At 39.2% G+C, this 23,813-nt stretch overlaps 1 protein-coding gene across 2 annotated transcripts in view; it reads left to right on the top strand.

Annotated features, from left to right (window-relative positions):
- Positions 1-23,560, top strand: part of LOC139446088 (serine/threonine-protein kinase PAK 1-like) — a 39,392-nt gene extending 15,832 nt beyond the window's left edge. For both annotated transcript variants that reach the window (XM_071227366.1, XM_071227367.1), the window contains exons 2-7: positions 13,919-14,129; positions 16,658-16,907; positions 19,798-19,948; positions 20,792-20,855; positions 21,469-21,948; positions 22,690-23,560. In XM_071227366.1, coding sequence (XP_071083467.1) covers positions 13,948-14,129; positions 16,658-16,907; positions 19,798-19,948; positions 20,792-20,855; positions 21,469-21,948; positions 22,690-23,008 — 1,446 coding nt within the window. In that variant the 5' untranslated portion in view covers positions 13,919-13,947 and the 3' untranslated portion in view covers positions 23,009-23,560. The remainder of the gene's footprint in view (positions 1-13,918; positions 14,130-16,657; positions 16,908-19,797; positions 19,949-20,791; positions 20,856-21,468; positions 21,949-22,689) is intronic.
- Positions 23,561-23,813: the final 253 nt, after the last annotated feature.

Below are 23,813 nucleotides of genomic sequence, written 5' to 3'. Positions count from 1 at the left end.
AAACCCCGGCCGTGTCATACCTAAAGATGTTAAGAGATGGTTCTTCTTGTTACTCTGCCTGGCGCTCCACGTTAAGGGACTAAAACAAGGACTGGTCGGCTCGGAGTCAATATACTGTGTCTGATTTGGGTATTCATCTGTTCATGTCAAAACTGCTGCCTCAGTGGGCTAGCACTATAAAATTGGCATTAGTCCGGACTAGTCATCCGGCAGCCATATACATCATGGACATACACATGCAGGGGGGAGGATTCATTTTCAAAAGGGGAGGATTCATTTTCAAAAGGGGAGGATTCATTTTCAGAAGGGGAGCCACATGCTACTTAGTGATCTTAAGCTCAGGGTGTTCTTTCAGAATTTCTTAGTTTATCCCATGAATCAATTTGATTTTTTTAATGCACATTCAAAAGTCAATGATTATTTCTGTCAAAACGTAACCAAAAGATTTACCCAAACACTTCTCTTGGAAAAGTACAGTTGGTCCATGACAATGTTAAATGCTTGCTCTTCCACTTGCTATTGGGTTTGATGATCACCAGATTCTAACCGAGAGTCTGCTTTCAACTGTCCCAACACAAGATTCGTTGTCTTTTTCCATGTTTTGTGTCAGTAGAACATTTCAATAGCATCTTTAAGAGCATTAAGGGGATAAAACATGTACTGAATTCGGTATTGAGGCTGAGTATACTGTGTCTGAATCAGGTATCTATGTTAAACTGTGGCATGGTATCTCAGTGGACTAGCACTATGAAACCGGCATAAGTCCAGATTAGGAACATCAACTCGAAAGGGTGCACGGGAATCACTCATGTTGAGACACCCAAAGCTAACATCGTATTCGTGCGTGCGTGATTCCCGTGCACCCTTTCGAGTTGAGTTGATTGGTTCAACCGTGTCATATGGCCCTGTTATGCAGGGGTAGCATTATGCAGATGGCTGTTTCGATGAATGCTCGTTCCACCCATGACGAACAGGTCTGGTTGTTGATGAAATATAGTGATAGCTAAATAGACAGATTTTTTCTTCATGCACTGATTGTCTTTAAATGTAGTATCCAGTTATGTATGACTGTTTAATAATCTCATACCCACTTTGACTGGAGTAGGTCCAATAGTTTTTCAGATATTGTAGTAAACGTCAGTACCTTAAATTACCTTCCAGACTATGCAAGCGTCACACTTATATCATTATATTGGGCAACACACTACACTTTAGCGATGCAGGATGTATTATCTATTTGCAGGCCATCAACTATAGTGTGAGTCAAATATCCGGAAAATGAGTCCGGTAGGACAGATGCTTACAATGGACAGGAAGTCACTTGAGAAGTAGCTGTTCTACTTGTAAAACTCAGTTCAATTATTCGCTATTTCTATCTCTTTCCCAGGACATCCTAGTCTGGTCTGCTCCCAGATCCAAGCGTAGAGAATAAATTAAAAATGGAGTCCAACTCAAATCTAGAATGATGGGGCAAGTCTAGATTGCCTAAGCCCTTGACCTGAAATTAAGCATTGTTCTGGGCTCCATTTGGATTTTTATTTTTTTGTTTTATATATATATATATATATATATATATATGTATATATATACTTATATTTCTAGATACTAAGTTAATATATATATATTTACTTATATTTCTAGGTTTGTCAGCACCATACCCGTGCTCGTGGGTTTCACCGAAGTGATAAACTCACTCACTCGAAAGTTTCAGGGAATACCCTATTTTCCCTATTAAGAGAGCATGACAAATTACGCACAACCCAGGGATCAGTGATGCAGTATGGTAAATAAAGCTAAGAGGTAATTTGAGTGTGTTCAAAGATAAATTTTGTGGGGACAATTAAGGGCCAGTAAAGACACAAGTTTGAATTTTTTTGCCATGCACTTGGTGCATGTAGGTATAAATATTAGGTTGCATTTTTCAATAATAGGTTGCACTGGTGCATGTTGAATGTGTATACCTGTCGGCCTGACATTGATACCAGCCCAGTTACATGGGTGACACCTGGTCCTTTTGACCCTGGCGGTGTGGTTTGTTGCTCACAATATCAATCACTGGATTGTCTGGTCGAGTATTAGCAGGTCATCGTCATTTGTTGGAATATTGCTGAGTGCGGCTTTGAGCAACAAACGAACAAATATCACATCAGCATTATGGAGAAATGTATGATGATGTAACTTCCTGCTACAAGGCACAAGTTAGCCAAGTGATGTGATAAGCCCTGCAGTTCACTGCACAGTTACATCCCTTAACTGTGCCAGGATCTGCTTGGTCCTGGGTTCAAAATTCAGACTTGGCTCTTTATTCTATTTACCCTTGGTAAAAGATTGTTAGCACTATGTCTGTTCTCATGGGTATCACCAAAGTGGTAAATGTTGGTGATCTGTGTCAGTTTTACCCTGCACCTCACACTGAGCTGACACTCCGTGCTGAAACAGAAATACTGTACCGAGCAGTGTCAAACCCAGCTCTCTCACGTACCGGTAACTGAAATATTGTGAAGACCCTCTTATCATGCTGAGTTAACTTAGCATCTACATTGACAGACCCCAACATTTCTAAATCCTGGTTAAATGGATATTTAATGGTTGAATGGTTTTACTGTAAACAATTGTAAACTATGCTATTTTCATGCTATTAATGTTTGATACAGACCCAGAAGTCGAAGGTACAAAACTTAATTGTGAAATCAGATAATAACCACAGATCAATTAATAATCCACCCAATAACTAATAGGTATAAATATTCATAAAATATACAAGATAAATCACCATTACCCAATAAATTAGAAATTTTATTCAAATTGGACATTAAATAAATACTGAATAGTGGCTTAAGCTGCTATGGTTAGTAAGCAGCCCTTTGTGTCTAAATCAACAGCTCCTTGAAACACCACCGTAGTTTGCAATTCATGATTCTCTTTCATGTGAATGGATGACCTTGAAGATCAAGTCTCGGTGATAGTCCAGGTACAAGATAACGTGAATATTAATATTTGGAATTTGATGAAACTTAACATACGTAATCTCTAAGACGGGTTATGATCGTAGCAATTTTCAGGCGACATCTATGTGAGGTCAATGTGTCTGAAGGTCAAATTATGAAACATGTTTCAGATATAACATGTATAAAAGATAGTCTTTTGCAATCAGTTAAGATGAGTTCAAAGTAACCAACTCAACACCTATCATGTCGATTGTGTCAAATATTTCTTACCTCAATGGTTCTTTGTTGTTTTTAAATCATGCATGAAATAATATTTGTGTGTGACGACACACCTTGCGTTCATGCCTGATTCATTTCTTAAACCAAAACAATAGAGCTCCGCACAGCAAAACTGATGAGCAAAGTGCTGTGCAGAACAAACTGTTCTTTTTTATTAGAGGCAAATGGAAGATAAAGCCAAGATTACAATACAAATGCCTCAGTCTTGTGAAGCCAATCACTCTCCTACCCAGAGTTTCTTGCGGCCTTGAGACTTCTGTATCATCATCACATCTTACGCTGTCCATTCATGTGTTTTTCATCTGTTTCATTTTGGACACATTTAGATAAACATGAAGTTTCATTGAGAAAATATCCTAAAATGAAAAATTTTCCATTTGCGTATTTGTCCTCCACCTGGTGTCGTCGAAGCCCTATGAAGAGCTGGCAATACGGTCACTTTAATGTGTAAAGCTTTATTGTCATACACCTCACTGTTGCAGATGTAGTAGCATATCTATATTACTATGTAAATTAATACATAAAGCACTCCACTCAAGCTTGCATTATGCCTGCCTGTACTTATGCCAGAATAAGTGCATTTGTTTACAAACAAACAAACATTTGGTCACGGTTTGGTTTACAAACGATGCTTCTGAATGGCTGATGTTCTCGCCCTTGTAAGGTCATTAATGCATGAAATGCTTCGTAAATTAAGTTTCATTCAGGAAATATATGGAGACTTCTCATAGTGCAACAAGTTATGCTCTTCAGATGTGATTAAATGTAATTAAACGGGAAATAATTAAATCTTTGTTATGGACATGATGTAGGTAACCATGGTAACTAACTCTCTGTTTCAAAGTTGTACTGCTTGGTCCATGTGTTTATCAAAGCCAAAGTGATGTAACTAAACTGGAAGTGCTATATATCCTTAAGGTAGCCAGAGGTGTGGAACTTTTTGAATAGCACTCTAATGAACAAAATTCTAAATTTCTTAGACCTTTTTACATGAAGATGTTTCAAGGAGTTGTGGTTGTTTTGTTTGCAGTGTTTTTAAATCCTCAAAAGCTTATCATCAAGATCACGCTGATGAAGAGTTTAGGATATGTTTATTATCCCTACATCCTTGTAATACTACGCCACATGTTCACCGCTTATTACACAAATGCATATTTTTCCTTCCATGTTGTCGTGATTGTAAAGCTGGAGGGATTATTTCACTTCCTGATCTGACCTAGTCTAACATTGTACGACATTTGAACTTGATGGACCCTAACACCACATGAACCTAACAAATGATGAGCCCTAGATATCAACCAGGTATGTCGTCCATTTTTTATCCCCAAGATTCAGCCATTGGTTCTGTTTGTTGATAGGGTATCCATTCATATCTGGGGAGTTGCATCTTTTGATGTGAGGGTGCAGGATGCAGTGGGATTGGTTCGTGCACTAGATGTCGGTGAATTTAATAAATTCATATTATCAACCTCAGGGGTTTCTGTATCACATAATGAAATAGAATTGTATTAATTTGGCCGTCCATTGACAAGCATGTACATATCTTTTATTCCTAATATACATTATATGTTAAAATTATCATAGGGAAACACACTCAGGTCGTAACATCTTTATCAGATGTCATTCTTAAAATAATCGATGTTTAAGATGCGGTTTCACTCAATGAAGTAACTTCAGAATCAGGGGCGGTGGGGTGGTAAACATGTTCGCTCATCATGCCGAAGACCTGGGTTCGATTCCCCACATGGGTACAATGTGTGAAGTTTATTTCTGTTGTCTCGCCGTGATGTTGCTGGAATATTGTTAAAAGCGTCATAAAACCATACTCACTCACTACAGAAACAGTGTTTGAATACAGTGTTTGAGTGAAAGGCCCATTTATCGTATTGTGCCAAAAAGTGCTGCCATGTTTGTCAACAGAAATCACACATATGGCGAAACCTCTGAGTCTATTGAGAATGTTAGTGAGTAGTGTTTTGAGCAAGCAGATATTACATTGATGTATTGAGCTTGAAAGTAGTTCTTATCCAGTGTCCTCATATGCATGTTTGTCACATATACGCATGGTACCAACTACATCAGATCAATTTAATACTGAGCCCGTATCAGTGTACCTTGTTCGGATGCTGCTTGTCACATGCACTGACTAAAACATCCAGATTATGATCCTTGGTCTCTCAGTACCATACCTGTACTCATGGGTTAAATCAAGCTGGGTCCCTCACCACAAAGTCATCATAAGCGCTACATCAGTCATATATCTACTGGGGGGCACGGGTGGCCCAGTCGTCTATGGCGCCGCGATTCCCTGTGTGAGTTGCGTCGCCTGGGCACGCCAGAAACCTATGATTGTGGGTTCGAATCCCGGTTCTCCCCGATTATGTTTCTAGGTTTGTCAGCACCATACCCGTGCTCGTGGGTTTCACCGAAGTGGTAAACGTCTGAGACCTGCATCCCTTCGGGCTTTCCTCCCACATTAAGCTGACATGCCGTGATATAACTGGAATACTGTTAAAAGCGGCGTTAAACCCAACTCACTCACTCACTCACTCATATATCTACTGGTGTAGTAAGTATGAGAGTTGTAATCACCTATAGCCTGGAAGGTAATTTAAGGAACTGACATTTACTACAATATCTGAAAAACTATCGGACCTACTCCAGTCAAAGTGGGTATGAGATTTTTAAACAGTCATACATAACTGGATATTACATTTAAAGACAATCGGTGCATGAATAAAAAATCTGTCTATTTAGCTTTCACTATATTTAATCAACAACCAGACCTGTTCGTCATGGGTGGAACGAGCATTCATTGAAACAGCCATCTGCATAATGCTACCCCTGCATAACAGGGCCATATAACAGAGTTGAACCAATCAACTCAACTCGAAAAGGTGCACGGGAATCACGCACGTTGAGACGCCCAACGCTAACACTGTATTCGTGGGTGCGTGATTCCCTTAAATTACCTTCCACACTATAGGTGCTCAGTAACGATCGCTCTGTGGAATGGAGCACATAGGTTTATGTTACTAAGGATTCAAAACAAAGTTTGGCAGGCAATTTTGGAATTTGTTTTTGCTCAAATTGGTCAGTAAAATCCAAGTCACTTCTACAAAGCACTATTTCACAGAAACTGGAAAATTGGTAATTCTAATTTGGGAATTTTTTGCTGCAGATGTAGGCCGATTATAGACCTCTGAGCAAATCTAGACAGGTTCCTTGTCAAGGTGGTAAAAGTTTGTTTCTTTGTTTCTTTGTTATTTAATGCTGCACACAGCAATATTCCAGCTATATGACGGCGGTCTGTAAATAATCAAGTCTGGATCAGACAATCCAGTGATTGACATCATGAGCTTCGATCCACGCAGCTGGGATAGATGACATGCATCAACCAAGTCAAGCCTGACCACCCGATGACAAGCATAGTCGCCTTTTATGGCAAGCATGCATTACTGAAGACCTATTCTAACTGGGATCTTCACAGGTTAGGTGGTAAAAGACTATGTGATCACATTGGCTTTTGTCCCACAGTAAGCTGACTCTGCTGTGTGAGTGAATTAATGTTACAAAATAACAGTTGCGTCAAGGTCACAGGTAGAAATGCAGTGCATGGTCTGAATCTGTTTGTTTGTTTGTTTGTTGTTTAACGCCGCACTCAGCAATATTCCAGTTATATGACAGCGGTCTGTAAAATCATCTAGTCTGGACCAGACAATCCAGTGATTGACATCATGATCATCGATCCATGCAATTGGGCTACGATGACATGTATCAACCAAGTCAGCGAGCCTGACCACCCGATCCCGTTAATCACCTCTTACGACAAGCATTTTACCTTTTGTGACAAGCATGGGTTACTGAAGACATTTATGACTGTGTGTCATGTATGTTCATCATCTGTCTGCAGTGGTCTGTGAGGCGACTATTCTGTTTGTCAGGTGGTCAGACTCTGTGTCCTGACTGTGTGTCATGTATTATTAGCATGTAGGGGGACTATACTGTTTGTCAGGTGGTCAGACTCTGTGTCCTGACTGTGTGTCATGTATTATTAGCATGTAGGGGGACTATACTGCTTGTCAGGTGGTCAGACTCTGTGTCCTGACTGTGTGTCATGTAATGTATTATTAGCATGTAGGGGGACTATACTGTTTGTCAGGTGGTCAGACTCTGTGTCCTGACTGTGTGTCATGTATTATTAGCATGTAGGGGGACTATACTGTTTGTCAGGTGGTCAGACTCTGTGTCCTGACTGTGTGTCATGTATTATTAGCATGTAGGGGGACTATACTGCTTGTCAGGTGGTCAGACTCTGTAACTTGGTTGATTGTGTGTCATCATTTTCCGATGACATGGATCGTTGTTGTTCCTGCTGAACAGACACTGGTTTGTGTGGCCTAGATATGTACAGGCGGCAGTGATATGGCTGAAACATATCCCTCTCCTCCTCATCTAACATAGTCAGTGAATAACAAGAGGCCCATTGTGAACAGGTTTTGTACGAGTAAGTCAACCAACCTGAGCCCTTTTTGATCACAATCATCTACTATTACCACAAGAAAATATCTTATGCAAAGATCATGAAGGTATTGGATTTCTTTTATGATCATGATAGTACATATAGTGAGGCTGTGGCATAGCCTATTGGTTAAGCATTTCCTTATGCCACAGGCCCGGCTCTATTTCCCACATGGGTACAATGTGTGAAGTCCATTTCTGGTATTCCCCTCCATGACATTGCTGGAATATTGCTAAAAGTGGTGTCGGACCATACTCACCACTGGTGCACACACCATGTGTTACCATGGTTACCAAACCATGGAACTGACGCAAATTCATTACATGTGTTGGTTGGATCTTGATGATGAAATGGCATGGTGCCCAGTCGTGGATTCAAATCCTGGTTCCATCCAATTATGTTTCTTTGTCAGCACCATTACCCATACTTGTGGATTTTCATCAAAGTGTTAACGCCTGAGACCTGCATCACTTTGAGCGTGAGCCCCAACTCTCTCCCTCCTGCTTAATTACGCTTTCTATACAGTATCTTAGCATGGTGTTGGTGTGTCGTGTACTATGTCATGTATCATGTTGAGATGTGTATCGTGTCAAGACACAGTGTATGATCATGATAGTGACAATCTGACCTCATGGTGAAAAAATGTCCTGTTTGAATATACATACAAGATAACTTCGGCCGTCATAAGTTACCGTTTGATTTTCACATGGTAAAACATTCACATCCTTCAATCATTTGTCACCACTCGCCCCTTTCCATAACCTGCAAGAAGACTCGTCCTCGATGAACCAATATTGTATCGATGAATGTTATGTGCGAAAAAAACAAACCAATCAGAATGCACGTATGATTTCAAGTTGTTCATCAAAGAATCCCTCAGAAATAATTTTCGATTTTACATATGTCTTGCATCTAAAAATATACCCAAGACACAGTTAAATGTGTTCAATCATACTGTATAATTCCGCATGTCCAGATGTGCTTTCGATTGCGTCTGAAATATACATAATATGTGGGAAAATATATGTAAACCATTACACAATGAGTTGACAATTGTTTTAGGTATGCCCGTTTGCGCTAAGACGGAACCCAGTCGCAAAAATGGCCACGAGAAAGGCACAAGTCGCTATTCGGCTGGTCATGGAATAACTCGAGTTGGTCACGATTGATCCTTCGATACTAACTGGTGAAGAACGCAAATGCCTTGGAAGTTTTGTTTGAAGATAAAACATAGAAAATATGAGCATGATAATGCCTCAAGTCCCACATGCAAACATTGTGTAAAACTTTGGATGAAAATCTAATAGTTTATTATGGCCTTGTTAAAATCATGATAGTAGGATTTTAGGATTAAGATAATTAGTTGTGGAATGTCTGTGATGCGCCACGCCATTTGACTGGACTGTAGATGGAGATTGAATTTTGAATTGAAAAATGATATGATCTTGACTGTGTGACTGTGTTAAGTTTGGGAATCATTACACCTCTCTTCTAAGGGTGGTCCTAATTCTGTCTGTATCATACAGATAATTGTTTTATCATGGCAATTGTTTTCATGATCCGTGTACACGGTGTAGGGCCCTGATAATGAATGACAAGTGCTTGTCTACTTCAAGTGTGACCCAGTGGGAAATCATGCTTGGCAGAGGCTTGTGATTCATGTGAAGAACACATGCTGATTATCATCATGATCATCATGATAGTTTAGTGTTGTTGACTTTATGAATTTCCAAAAACTTCCCTCAAGAAACAGTATTTCAGTGTTTCCAATCTTCAAAACTTACTGTTTAGTTTTTCACGAACACCTGGTGTCATCACTGATTTTCATTGATCCATTCATATTATTTTCACTGCTATTTTGTCTATTACGGCCAATTGAATCTGTGTTGCTGGAGAATAGAGACTGGTTGTTCTATGGCACTGACATTTTATATTTACAACTGATAATCCACCTATTTCAGTAGCCACAACCCCTATGTATCTTAGCACTACAGCTTGCTTAAGCCTATGTTAATGTATGGGAGTTATGATCATCTCTGTGTTAAGATTGCTTTGTGGACCTGGGGCCTGGACTTTGGTCTGAAGGCATAGGATTTGCCAGTTATTATGACATTTGTGACACTGGGCACACACTGGCTCGGCCATTTGATTGCCGGATCTATTTTTTTCTTCTCCATCGATACAGGTATCAATTACAGTCCAACACTAAGTAAGGAATAGCTATTCTTACCTTAAATATATGCTTTAACAACTGTTACACCAAACACTTATTAGTAGTTTTGTTTTTGTTTGTTTGTTTGTTTGTTGTTTAACGCTGCACTCAGCAATATTTCAGCTATATGACGGTGGTCTGTAAAATAATCAAGTCTGGACCAGACAATCCAGTGATTGACATCATGAGCACCGATCCACGCAATTGGGATCGATGACATGTATCAACCAAGTCAGCGAGCCTGACCACCCGATCCTAGTCGCCTTTTACGACAAACATAGTCGCCTTTTACGGCAAGTATGGGTTGCTGAAGACCTATTCTACCCCAGAATCGTCATGGGTCCTTATTAGTAGTGAAAGAAAGTAGTGAAAATGTAAATATTTTCATCCATTGCCACATATTTGACACTGTCAACTGTTAATCATCAGTGTGCAAGGTATTTGGCCATCCTGTCTATGAAAAACATGGCTTAGCACATGCAAGTATTGTGATACGTTTCGGATCATGAGCAAGGTATAGTGATACGTATTGGATTGCACAGTTTGTGTATCGGCCTAGCCCTAAATTGACGATTGCCTGTTTTGTAGATCACATGGCACAACATGGCAGCCATATTGAAAACAATTATTTGGGGCTTTTGCTCAGCTATGCTTTGCCAAAATGTACTGAGATCTAGTATAAGTTTAGCTAGTAGTCATGGTAATGGGGCTGAACACATATGTACCACTTTCAGCGATTTATAGTATTATAGTAAAGTTTGTCCTTATTTTGATTGTTGTGACAATAAATCATCATATTTTGTTTCTATAGAGTTTTATGTTACATTATCACTCTTTATAATCTTCAATATTTATGCAGCAAATGACAGCACCATTTTAAGTACTGTCTTGGGGATATCAGGTTTGCTGACTTGGTTGATGCATTTCATCGTATCCCATTGCGTACATACATGCTGATGATGTCAATCACAGGATAATGTTTGGTCCAGACTCAATTGTTTACGGACCATCATCACATAGCTGGAATTGTGCTGTGTGCATGGTGTGCTCTGTTAAACAACAAACAAACTTTATTGATATTTTTTACTACATATCCAGGTGGACTATTTGCTGTAGGTCTACATGAACATGAATGCAAGTTGAAGTAAAATAGATTTCTGAAAATAGGAAATTGTGTCCATGTTTTTGTTGTTGAACAAGCATCCCAAACAACTCTGCATAAATAGGTACTAGGGCTTGATTTAATACAGGGCTTGATTTAAAGAACTTAATTTAACATGCACCAGGTGCATGGTGACGTGAAATCCTAGTTGCACCCTGGTGCCATCAATTTATCAAAGTTGATATATAGATGCATTAACAACTCAAAATAACTAATATCTCAAATCTCTGATGACTCAGTTGACAGGCCTCAAAGCTGCAACTAAAACGGTTGCCAATTCCACCTAAATTTCAATTTGTCTACTGTCTAAAATTCAGAGGTAGCCAAATGACTACCTTGAACATGTTGAAAAATAACTTGTGGCAACTAAATTCTACTGTGTCACATTTGAAGACACACAAATAAACAATAGCTGATTGTGGAAAACATGTCTGCTAATAATTGTACTTGCATATAATGCCTCCTAAAGTTGACAATGAACAGAAATGCATAAATATTAATGTCATTATTATGATTAGTATTTTATTTCAGTAGACAATGCTCATTGGATAAGCAAGGATATACCTAAATAATCTAGTAACATACATTGCATCATTGTTTGAGTCACAAATAACAAACATCAAGTTCAGTATCCAGTAATATACAATTTCAAGACTACTGCTATGACTTGTACATATTATAATAGTTATTTGATCAAAGATAATTTCAAATGCTTTTGGCCACCTACAATATTGGCTTGACTTCTTGATTTTACCAGGGGCGGTCGGGTAGCCTAGTGGTTAAAACGTTTGCTCGTCACGCTGAAGACCCGGGTTCGATTCCCGACATGGGTACAATGGGTGAAGCCCATTTCTGGTGTCCCCTGCCATGATATTGCTGGAATATTGCTAAAAGCGGCGTAAAACCGTACTCACTCACTTGTTTTTACCACTGGCTACTTGAAAAAAACAACAAACTTTTAGGCCTGGTTGACTGTGTCATGATTTTACATAAATTAACGATGTATTGCTGTACAACATAAGCAGATAAGAGGAGCATATGTACATGATCTTGCAGTACCCAGTTTGCAGGCCTCAAAGTTGCGACTATAATGGTCGCCAATGCGACCTAAATTTTTATTTGTCGACTGTCTAAAATTCAGAGGTAGCCAAATGACTACCTTGAAAAATATCTTGTGGCGACTAAATACTGTTGTTACACATATATAGACACAAAAATAAACATGTCTGCTATTACTTGTACTTGCATATAATTCCTCCAAAAGTCAACAATGAACCGAAATACATAAATATTAATGTAATTAGCATTTTACTTTGGTTGATAGTTTATAGGATAAGCAAGGATATACCTATATAATGTAGTAACATAAATTGCATCACTGTTCAAGTCACAAGTAATATAACACAAGTACAATTTCCACTAATAGTTATTTGATAAAAGATAATTTCAAATGCTTTTGGCTACCCACACCTATGGCTCGACTTCCTAATTTTACCACTGGCTACCTGGATAAAATACTTGTAGCCATATGGCTACTTGGTAAAAATTTAAACTTTGAGGCCTGGTTTGATGACTCAAGATAACATGACAAATTATACATAACAGGGCTTAGTGATGGTGTAGGTTACATAAAGCTTAGAGGTATTTGGTGTGTTCAAAGATCGATATTGTCTGGTCAAACACAAATTTAAAATGTTTTTACATGCACATGGTACATAAAGACATAAATATTAGGTTCTTTTAAATGAACCATTAAGTTGCACTGGTGCACGTTTTGTATAGTTAAATCGAACCCTGCAATAATCCTCCACTTTGTGTAAACGTGGTCAACGTCATGGAAGAGCCTGAGCTTCAGCACTATGGTATCAGGTTTAATCATCTGAGCTTTTAGATCCTCCCTGAACAAGTTTGGATATGATGTTCCTGGCCACTGTAGCATCCAACATGTCCAACATCCCATATTCACTGATTCTTAAGGTTCATAGAAAGCAACTTCCAAGGCACTGTTGCCTTGCATAAACAATCATCTGCCATCTCTCGTTTACAGAGTGATAGCGCTTCCTTGGATGAAGGCATTAGATCCTCCTTGGCATATATATATGCTTTGACTAAGTTGATGCTTTGCAACTTCCAAGACACTATTGCCTTGCATAAACAATCATCTGCCATCTCTCGTTTACAGAGTGATAGCACTTCCTTGGATGAAGGCATTAGATCCTCCTTGGCATATATATATGCTTTGACTAAGTTGATGCTTTGCAACTTCCAAGACACTGTTGCCTTGCATAAACATTCATCTGCCATCTCTCGTTTACAGAGTGATAGCGCTTCCTTGGATGAAGGCATTAGATCCTCCTTGGCATATATATATGCTTTGACTAAGTTGATGCTTTGCAACTTCCAAGACACTATTGCCTTGCATAAACATTCATCTGCCATCTCTCGTTTACAGAGTGATAGCGCTTCCTTGGATGAAGGCATTAGATCCTCCCTGGCCATGCTGGCATATATATATGCTTTGACTAAGTTGATGCTTTGTATCGGAGGAAGGACGGAGCTCAAGTAACTCAGTGGTCTAAGTTGTCACTCCTTCCTGAGCTGCATCCACTTGTCCTGAGTTTGAATCCATAATTTACCCTCAGGCCTGCTATATACATACTTACTCTGATAATCACGATCTATTTCATTGTCGGCTATGTTATGCTAACACACACGTTTCCCTTTCAAAATTCAAGTGCAAAAAGTAGATTGTTGTGTTGTTATAATGTCCTGATTTGTTTTCTTCTATTTTTCAGCTAAATTAAGTTCTCCATAGACACATAAAATGCCGTTCTTTACGAAAAAGAAGAATAAGAAAGGCTCCGAGAGCGATGCTGAAGGAGCCATGAGCATCGGCACCCCTTTCAACGTTGTCCGCAACTACCATGTCAACTTTGACAGCTCAAACGGAGAGTTTGTGGGTCTACCGCCAGCATGGGCACAGTTGCTGAAGGACTCAAACCTGACGTAAGTACACCGTATACTTACAAGCATCTGATTCAGAAACCAGATTGCAAGGAATCATTGGGTTGCGCTGTGGTGAACCTACACTCAAATTAAGTATAACTGTATGATGAACCTACACTCACATTAAGTGTAACTGTATGAAGAACCTACACTCACATTAAGTGTAACTGTATGAAGAACCTAGACTTACATTAAGTTTAACTGTATGATGAGCCTACACTCACATTAAGTATAACTGTATGATGAACCCACACTCACATTGAGTGTAACTGTATGATGAACCTACACTCACATTAAGTGTAACTGTATGATGAACCTAGACTTACATTAAGTGTAACTGTATGATGAGCCTACACTCACATTAAGTGTAACTGTATGAAGAACCTAGACTTACATTAAGTGTAACTGTATGATGAACCTACACTCACATTAAGTGTAACTGTATGAAGAACCTAGACTCACATTAAGTGTAACTGTATGATGAACCTACACTCACATTAAGTGTAACTGTATGAAGAACCTAGACTTACATTAAGTGTAACTGTATGATGAACCTACGCTCACATTAAGTGTAACTGTATGAAGAACCTACACATACATTAAGTGTAACTGTATGATGAACCTAGACTCACATTAAGTGTAACTGTATGATGAGCCTACACTCACATTAAGTGTAACTGTATGAAGAACCTAGACTTACATTAAGTGTAACTGTATGATGAACCTACACTCACATTAAGTGTAACTGTATGATGAACCTACACTCACATTAAGTGTAACTGTATGAAGAACCTACACATACATTAAGTGTAACTGTATGATGAGCCTACACTCACATTGAGTTTAACTGTATGATGAACCTAGACTTACATTAAGTGTAACTGTATGAAGAACCTAGACTTACATTAAGTGTAACTGTATGATGAACCTACACTCACATTGAGTGTAACTGTATGATGAACCTACACTCACATTAAGTGTAACTGTATGAAGAACCTAGACTTACATTAAGTGTAACTGTATGATGAACCTACACTCACATTGAGTGTAACTGTATGATGAATCTACACTCACATTAAGTGTAACTGTATGAAGAACCTAGACTTACATTAAGTGTAACTGTATGATGAACCTACACTCACATTGAGTGTAACTGTATGATGAACCTACACTCACATTAAGTGTAACTGTATGAAGAACCTAGACTTACATTAAGTGTAACTGTATGATGAACCCACACTCACATTGAGTGTAACTGTATGATGAACCTACACTCACATTGAGTGTAACTGTATGATGAACCTACACTCACATTAAGTGTAACTGTATGAAGAACCTAGACTCACATTAAGTGTAACTGTATGATGAACCTACACTCACATTAAGTGTAACTGTATGAAGAACCTAGACTCACATTAAGTGTAACTGTATGAAGAACCTAGACTTACATTAAGTGTAACTGTATGATGAACCTAGACTTACATTAAGTGTAACTGTATGATGAACCTACACATACATTAAGTGTAACTGTATGATGAGCCTACACTCACATTAAGTGTAACTGTATGATGAACCTAGACTTACATTAAGTGTAACTGTATGAAGAACCTAGACTTACATTAAGTGTAACTGTATGATGAACCTTCACTCACATTAAGTGTAACTGTATGAAGAACCTAGACTTACATTAAGTGTAACTGTTTGATGAACCTTCACTCACATTAAGTGTAACTGTATGATGAGCCTACACTCACATTAAGTGTAACTGTATGATGAACCTAGACTTACATTAAGTGTAACTGTATGATGAACCTACACTCACATTAAGTGTAACTGTATGATGAACCTACACTCACATTAAGTGTAGCTGTATGATGAACCTACACTCACATAAAGTGTAACTGTATGATGAACCTACACTCACATTAAGTGTAACTGTATGAAGAACCTACACTCACCTTAACTGTAACTGTATGATGAACCTACACTCACATTAAGTGTAACTGTTTGATGAACCTACACTCACATTGAGTTTAACTGTATGATGAACCGATACTCACATTAAGTGATATTGGGGTGGAAGGATAGCCTAGTGGTTAAAGTGTTTGAACATCATGCCATCATGGGTTTGATTTCCCACATGGGTACAAAGTGTGAAGTCCATTTCTGGTGTCCCCTGCCATGATATTGCTAGAATATTGCTAAAAGCGGCCTAAAACCCAACTGACACATTAAGTGATCTATTATGATGAACGTACACTCACATTAAGTGAACGTAAACTCACATTAAGTGAACCTACACTCACATTAAGGGAACGTACACTCACATTAAGTGAACGTACACTCACGTCAAGTGAACCTTCACTCACGTCAAGTGAACCTACACTCATGTCAAGTGAACCTACACTCACGTCAAGTGATATCTATTATGATGAACCTACACTCACGTCAAGTGATATCTATTTTGATGAACCTACACTCACGTCAAGTGAACCTACACTCATGTGATATGTCTTCATTGCTCACAGTGCTAAGGAACAGCGGGACAATCCTGAAGCTGTCATCAACTCTTTAAAGACATACCAGAACTCTGTCAAGCGAAAACCATCAAATGCCAAGTTCATGATGGTTGCTACGACGATACGAGAGTCTGATGAACCATTAGAAGGGGCTGAAGATGAGGAAAGGAGTCAGAAGGAAGACTCAAATGGCCAGGACGTTATATTTGACAGTCCAAAGCATGAAGAAAAAAACGCTACCAAGGACGAGCAGATAAAAGTAAGACATGCAGTAACAGAGGTCACTTTCATGGAATGTCTGATTTTAATTCTGATAAATTTATATCTGTTATTCCATGATTAATATGCTCTTCTCATGCAATAAGATGTTTATACTTATGCAATAAACAATACAATGTTGTTCCAGAACTTCCGGACACCGTTCCACTAAACAATCTTAGTTCTAAGATGGTCGTAACGCTCATGCTTTAACATTGGCTTACGATGGTCATAGCGCAAAGATCGCTTTGGGGAATGGATCCCAGGCACCTAAATCATATTGTAAATATTCAACAAGAAAAAGATTTGTCGTATTTCGATTTTTGCAGGTCGTACCAATTGAAACAATGTTACATGTAATTCCACTTGGTTAAAACTGTAGCTGCAAGCTCCCAGTGTACACTGTGTTGACACCTTGTTTCACTCTGCCACCTTGTTACACTGTGTTGACACCTTGTTTCACTGTTGACACCTTGTTACAATCTGTTGACACCTTGTTACACTCTGTTGACACCTTGTTACAATCTGTTGACACCTTGTTACTATCTGTTGACACCTTGTTTCACTCTGCCACCTTGTTACACTCTGTAAACAAGTCCTAGATTTGTCGTATTTCGATTATTGCAGGTCTTACCACTCTATTGACTCCTTGTTACTCTCTATTGACCCCTTGTTACACTCTGTTGACACATTGTTACTCTCTGTTGACACCTTGTTACAATCTGTTGACTCCTTGTTTCACTGTGTTGACACCTTGTTACTCTCTGTTGACATGGTTGACACCTTGTTACACTGTGTTGACACCTTGTTTCACTGTTGACACCTTGTTACAATCTGTTGACACCTTGTTACACTCTGTTGACACCTTGTTACAATCTGTTGACACCTTGTTACAATCTGTTGACACCTTGTTACACTCTGCCACCTTGTTACAATCTGTTGACACCTTGTTACACTGTGTTGACACCTTGTTACTCTCTGTTGACACCTTGTTACGCTGTGTTGACACCTTGTTACACTGTGTTGACACCTTGTTACACTGTGTTGACACCTTGTTACACTCTGTTGACACCTTGTTACACTGTGTTGACACCTTGTAACACTCTGTTGACACCTTGTTACAATCTGTTGACACCTTGTTACAATCTGTTGACACCTTGTTACACTGTGTTGACACCTTGTTACTCTCTGTTGACACTTTGTTACTCTCTGTTGACACCTTGTTACACTCTGTTGAGACCTTGTTACTCTCTGTTGACTCCTTGTTACTCTCTATTGACACCTTGTTACACTCTGTTGACTCCTTGTTACTCTCTGTTGACACCTTTTTACACTCTGTTGAGATCTTGTTACACTCTGTTGACTCCTTGTTACTCTCTGTTGACACCTTTTTACACTCTGTTGACACCTTGTTTCACTCTGCCACCTTGTTACACTCTGTAAACAAGTCCTAGATTTGTCGTATTTCGATTATTGCAAGTCTTACCACTCTATTGACTCCTTGTTACTCTCTATTGACTCCTTGTTACACTCTGTTGACACATTGTTACTCTCTGTTGACACCTTGTTACAATCTGTTGACTCCTTGTTTCACTGTGTTGACACCTTGTTACACTCTGTTGACTCCTTGTTTCACTCTGTTGACACCTTGTTTCACTGTGTTGACACCTTGTTTCACTCTGTTGACACCTTGTTACAATCTGTTGACTCCTTGTTACACTCTGTTGACACCTGGTTTCACTCTGTTGACATCTTGTTACACTGTGTTGACACCTTGTTTCACTCTGTTGACACCTTGTTACACTGTGTTGACACCTTGTTACACTGTGTTGACTCCTTGTTTCACTGTGTTGACACCTTGTTTCACTGTGTTGACACCTTGTTTCACTCTGTTGACACCTTGTTACACTGTGTTGACACCTTGTTACACTCTGTTGACTCCTTGTTTCACTCTGTTGACACCTTGTTTCACTGTGTTGACACCTTGTTTCACTCTGTTGACACCTTGTTACAATCTGTTGACTCCTTGTTACACTCTGTTGACACCTGGTTTCACTCTGTTGACATCTTGTTACACTGTGTTGACACCTTGTTTCACTCTGTTGACACCTTGTTACACTGTGTTGACACATTGTTACTGTCTGTTGACACCTTGTTACAATCTTTTGACTCATTGTTTCACTGTGTTGACACCTTGTTACACTCTGTTGACTCATTGTTTCACTGTGTTGACACCTTGTTTCACTGTGTTGACACCTTGTTTCACTCTGTTGACACCTTGTTACACTGTGTTGACACCTTGTTACACTCTGTTGACTCCTTGTTTCACTCTGTTGACACCTTGTTTCACTGTGTTGACACCTTGTTTCACTCTGTTGACACCTTGTTACAATCTGTTGACTCCTTGTTACACTCTGTTGACACCTGGTTTCACTCTGTTGACATCTTGTTACACTGTGTTGACACCTTGTTTCACTCTGTTGACACCTTGTTACACTGTGTTGACACATTGTTACTGTCTGTTGACACCTTGTTACAATCTTTTGACTCATTGTTTCACTGTGTTGACACCTTGTTACACTCTGTTGACTCATTGTTTCACTGTGTTGACACCTTGTTACACTGTGTTGACACCTTGTTACACTGTGTTGACACCTTGTTTCACTCTGTTGACACCTTGTTACACTCTGTTGACATGTTGTTGCACTGTGTTGACACCTTGTTACACTGTGTTGACACCTTGTTACACTGTTGACACCTTGTTACACTCTGCCACCTTGTTTCACTCTGTTGACACCTTGTTACACACTGTTCACATGTTGTTGCACCCTGTTGACTACTTATTTCAATCTGTTGACACCTTGTTTACATCTTGTTTACATCTGTTGCAGCATGATGCCAGTGCTGGGGACCAATCAGTGGAAAAGTTGGCAGTTGGCGTTGCTGACACAACCGTGGATGATGATGAGGTTCTCACAAGACGACCAAAGTCAAAACAGAAAGTGGAGGCAAAGACAGATGAAGAAATAAATGATGAATTGCGTAAGAAAAATTATGATGTAGAAATAGTAGTAGTTTTGTCAAACTGTAGGAATATTGAATAGGCCAACAGGAAGTCATGCTTGTTATAAGATTGTCATGTCTGGTTGTTATATATTTGATACATTGTTAGAAGAAATTTGGTTAATTTTATCTGGGTGGGGAAATATCAAAATTGTGAACTTGTCTCTGGACAAGGAAATAAGCAAAGGTCAATTCTCTGGAGACAAAGTGTACTTGTATGGATTTTGGTGTTGGTGTGTGACCAAAATGGAGTTTTTATTACAAAATCAGAAACTTTACTGTCTGCAGTCTTTGTTTTGATATTGATGAATAAGTTTTTGTATCTCTTTGATTTTTCCCACCATGAATAATGAATTCATCCTCGATAGGCCGTCATCATATGAAAAATATACATTTTGAGCAGCCAGTGTGATCTGCCGTGGATACTTACAATGCACTGCCGAACTGGTGACGTAGAAGCCTGATCAACCAATCAGAGAGCTTGTTCTAAAGAATTATCAAAATCAGATCAAGGATATAAACAATACACCGTGCTCAGCTGGATTCCTCTTGCTAGCAATGTGTATTTCTTTCAAGTTATATTCAGTACAAATTCAGGAACATACTGTCAAAAATATTGCATCAAAATTGACTAGAAGTCTGCCAAATTTTAAATCTGAAGCTGATTTTTTTGTCTGGTGATCTCACATAACAAGTGTTTAATTTTAAGTATGGTGTGAAAGTTATGACCAGATCTTAAACCCTTTTTGCCTTATTGATATTGTTCATCCCTGTTAACAAGATCAGCTCTGAAACATGAGAATATGTTTGTGTGTCTTTCAGGGAAGATTGCCAGTGCAGGGGACCCGCAGCAGAAGTTTGAGATCAAGAAAAAATTAGGATCAGGGTAAGACCCAAAAAAGTTTCCTGATCTTTCCTGTGTCGTAAAGGGTCCTGGGCCCACTTGCACAAAGCAGTCTTAGTGCTAAGAGTAAGACTGATATAAGCCTATGTTAAAGTATGGGAGTAAAGATGGTCTTTGCGCTAAGATCTCTACATGCGAGTGAGTCAAGGTAGGATAATGCACTTGATAATCCAGGATACTGTTGAGGGTTTTTTCTTTCTTATGTCATACTATTTAATCACCTCTGTCTTCTCATGTAATGCATAGCTTCTCAAGTGTAGTTTAACAGATGCACACTGGTATGACAAACACCTGTGTCACAACTATGTACAGTTAACATGTGCGCACTGGTATGACACACAAACAGGATATTCTTCATGTAAGACTTCTGGGTGCCGTCATACAAAGCGGTCTTAGCGCTAAGGTGATTGTAACTTCATACCTTAACATAGACTTACGACAGTCATAGCGCCAAGGTTGTTTTGAGAAACTGCACCCAGGACATTTGAAAACTGTTGCCCATACTTTGGTGTCTCCCATGATAAGACTGTAACAACATGGTTCAGACTTGTGTTAAACTCACTCACTCACTCACTTCAACATGTTGTGTCTTCAGTGCATCTGGGACGGTGTGTCTCGCCCGAGAGAAGGCCAATGAGGATGTTGTCGTGGCGATTAAAATGATGGACTTGAATAACCAACCCAAGAAGGAGCTCATTGTTACTGAGATCGAAGTCATGAAAACATATCGCCATGACAACATTGTAAACTTCCTGGACTGTTACATGCTAGATACTGAACTTTGGGTGATCATGGAGTACCTGGACGGTGGCGCCTTGACTGATGTTGTCACAGAAACCATCATGAAAGAGGGTCAGATTGCAGCTGTATGTCGCGAGTGCCTCGTTGGGCTTAAGTTTCTTCATGAGAGGAATATTATTCACAGGGATATTAAGAGTGATAATGTACTGCTTGGAATGACTGGTGCTGTAAAGCTGACTGACTTCGGTTTCTGTGCTCAACTTAGTGGAGAGAAGAGTAAGCGTGACACTATGGTGGGAACGCCATACTGGATGGCGCCAGAAGTTGTCTCCAGGTAAGCTTCTCAAGGATTTATGTCTCTGTGATTGATAAACTGCATATTTATATTCTTCATTCATTTAACATTTATGATTAGAATTTCTAGGTAAAGTTTGGGAGAAATTGTCTTATCTTTCATTAAATGATGGGTGAGATATCTGTCCTTGTGTCTTCCAGGAAGTATTATGCTTCGCAAAGTGTGGGGATTCCATATCAAAATTGATCCCAGCGTCCTAGGCTTGTCGTACGAGCCAACTTACTGGTCAAGTTTGGTCACTTGTTTGATTGCATGCCATCAAACACCAACCGTGTGAATCATTGTCCATAGTATAGATCACTGGTTTGTCTGGTCCAAACTGATTATTACAGGCCGTGGTCATTTACTTATTTTAGGCTTAAAAAAATAAAAGAATTGGATCTCAGGCAATGGATTTTGAAAATATAGTGCATCGCAGGCGCTGTTTTTTTTTTCTATCTTTGTTGAAACTGGTATGTTACTAAATAAACAGTTGTGTACAATCAACCTGGGAAAGGGCCTCCCCATATAAATTTATTCCTGGATGAGTAAATTACTTGAATACAGTATTTGACTAAGTTTGGACCTGATATATGTAAGGAAATGTGCAGGGAACTTTATGATAATGCAGGCAGTGCCTGAGAACCATGCTGTTATTTTTTCTAGCCTTAATGAGTGTGACGGAAAACAAGAAATAAACAAAGTATGCTTCGCTCCCACTGTACTGTCTGTATCTTCCAGGAAGCAGTATGGCAACAAGGTGGACATCTGGAGTATGGGTATCATGATCATTGAGATGCTGGAGGGGGAACCACCGTACCTCAATGAAACTCCACTGAAAGCCATCTTCAGGATTGCCACCATCGGCAAACCTGAGATAAAAAATGAAGGCAAACTGTCCGAGGAGCTGCGTTCCTTCCTGCACGCCTGTCTGGAGGTGGATGTCGAGAAGAGGGCAAATGCCTCAGACCTGCTCGAACACGCTTTCCTGAAGAAAGCCATGCCGCTTACAACACTAAAACCACTAATCATTGCAGCCAGGCAGTCGACAGGTCATTGAGTTGATTGATTCTCATTGGTCAGTGTATATATCTTCATGGGCTTGAGCATAGGATGAATTTTGCACCCGCAAGTTGCGATATTTGCTTCATCACTGACTGTGTGATGACATGACACATCTCATGTACATATTGTAGTCACGTTTTGAAGTGACCATACCATTATTTAGAGACAGCTGACATTATTGCACATTGTTCACTCTTCAATATGCATCACTATCCTCACAAAATTGTGTCCTTTAATCTTCATTTTTAGTTCATGCTTGGAAAATGTCTTAACACTAAACTGAAATGGTAATTTACGTTGCACTCTAGCAAAAACCTAAAACAAACAGGTGTAAGGGCCATCCCTTCTATTAGTGTCTATGGATAGAGCACCCACAGCCTTGTTCCATGGCTTGTTCTTTGGTGCTTTGACTATCATTACCATGGTAACTCCTTTACTTTAAGAAACACAATATCTGTAGGATAAACAATAGAGGGTTTTGACCTTTGTCAATAAGTCAGGCTGAGCATCCCTGAGAGTTTTGAGATGTTTCAATCACGGCTTTATCTAAGGACCGCAATGTGATGTGTCATCCAGAGAGTTAATGTTCATGTAGACTATACTTGAGAACTGAGATCACAGATTACCATGACTAGTACAGAAGGTTATAAATACAAAACTCATACAATAGGTTATGGATACAAGACCTGTTCAATAGGTTATAGATACAAGACTTATTCAATAGGTCATGGATACAAGACTCATACAATAGGTTATGAATACAAGACTCGTACAATAGGTTATGAATACGAGACTCGTAC

Source organism: Haliotis cracherodii, unplaced genomic scaffold (genome assembly GCF_022045235.1).
Source record: "Haliotis cracherodii isolate W230 unplaced genomic scaffold, xgHalCrac1.p SCAF_6, whole genome shotgun sequence".
NCBI lineage: Eukaryota > Metazoa > Mollusca > Gastropoda > Lepetellida > Haliotidae > Haliotis > Haliotis cracherodii.
The sequence above is the reverse complement of the archived record's forward strand: the minus strand, read 5'-3'. Positions and strand labels throughout refer to the sequence as shown.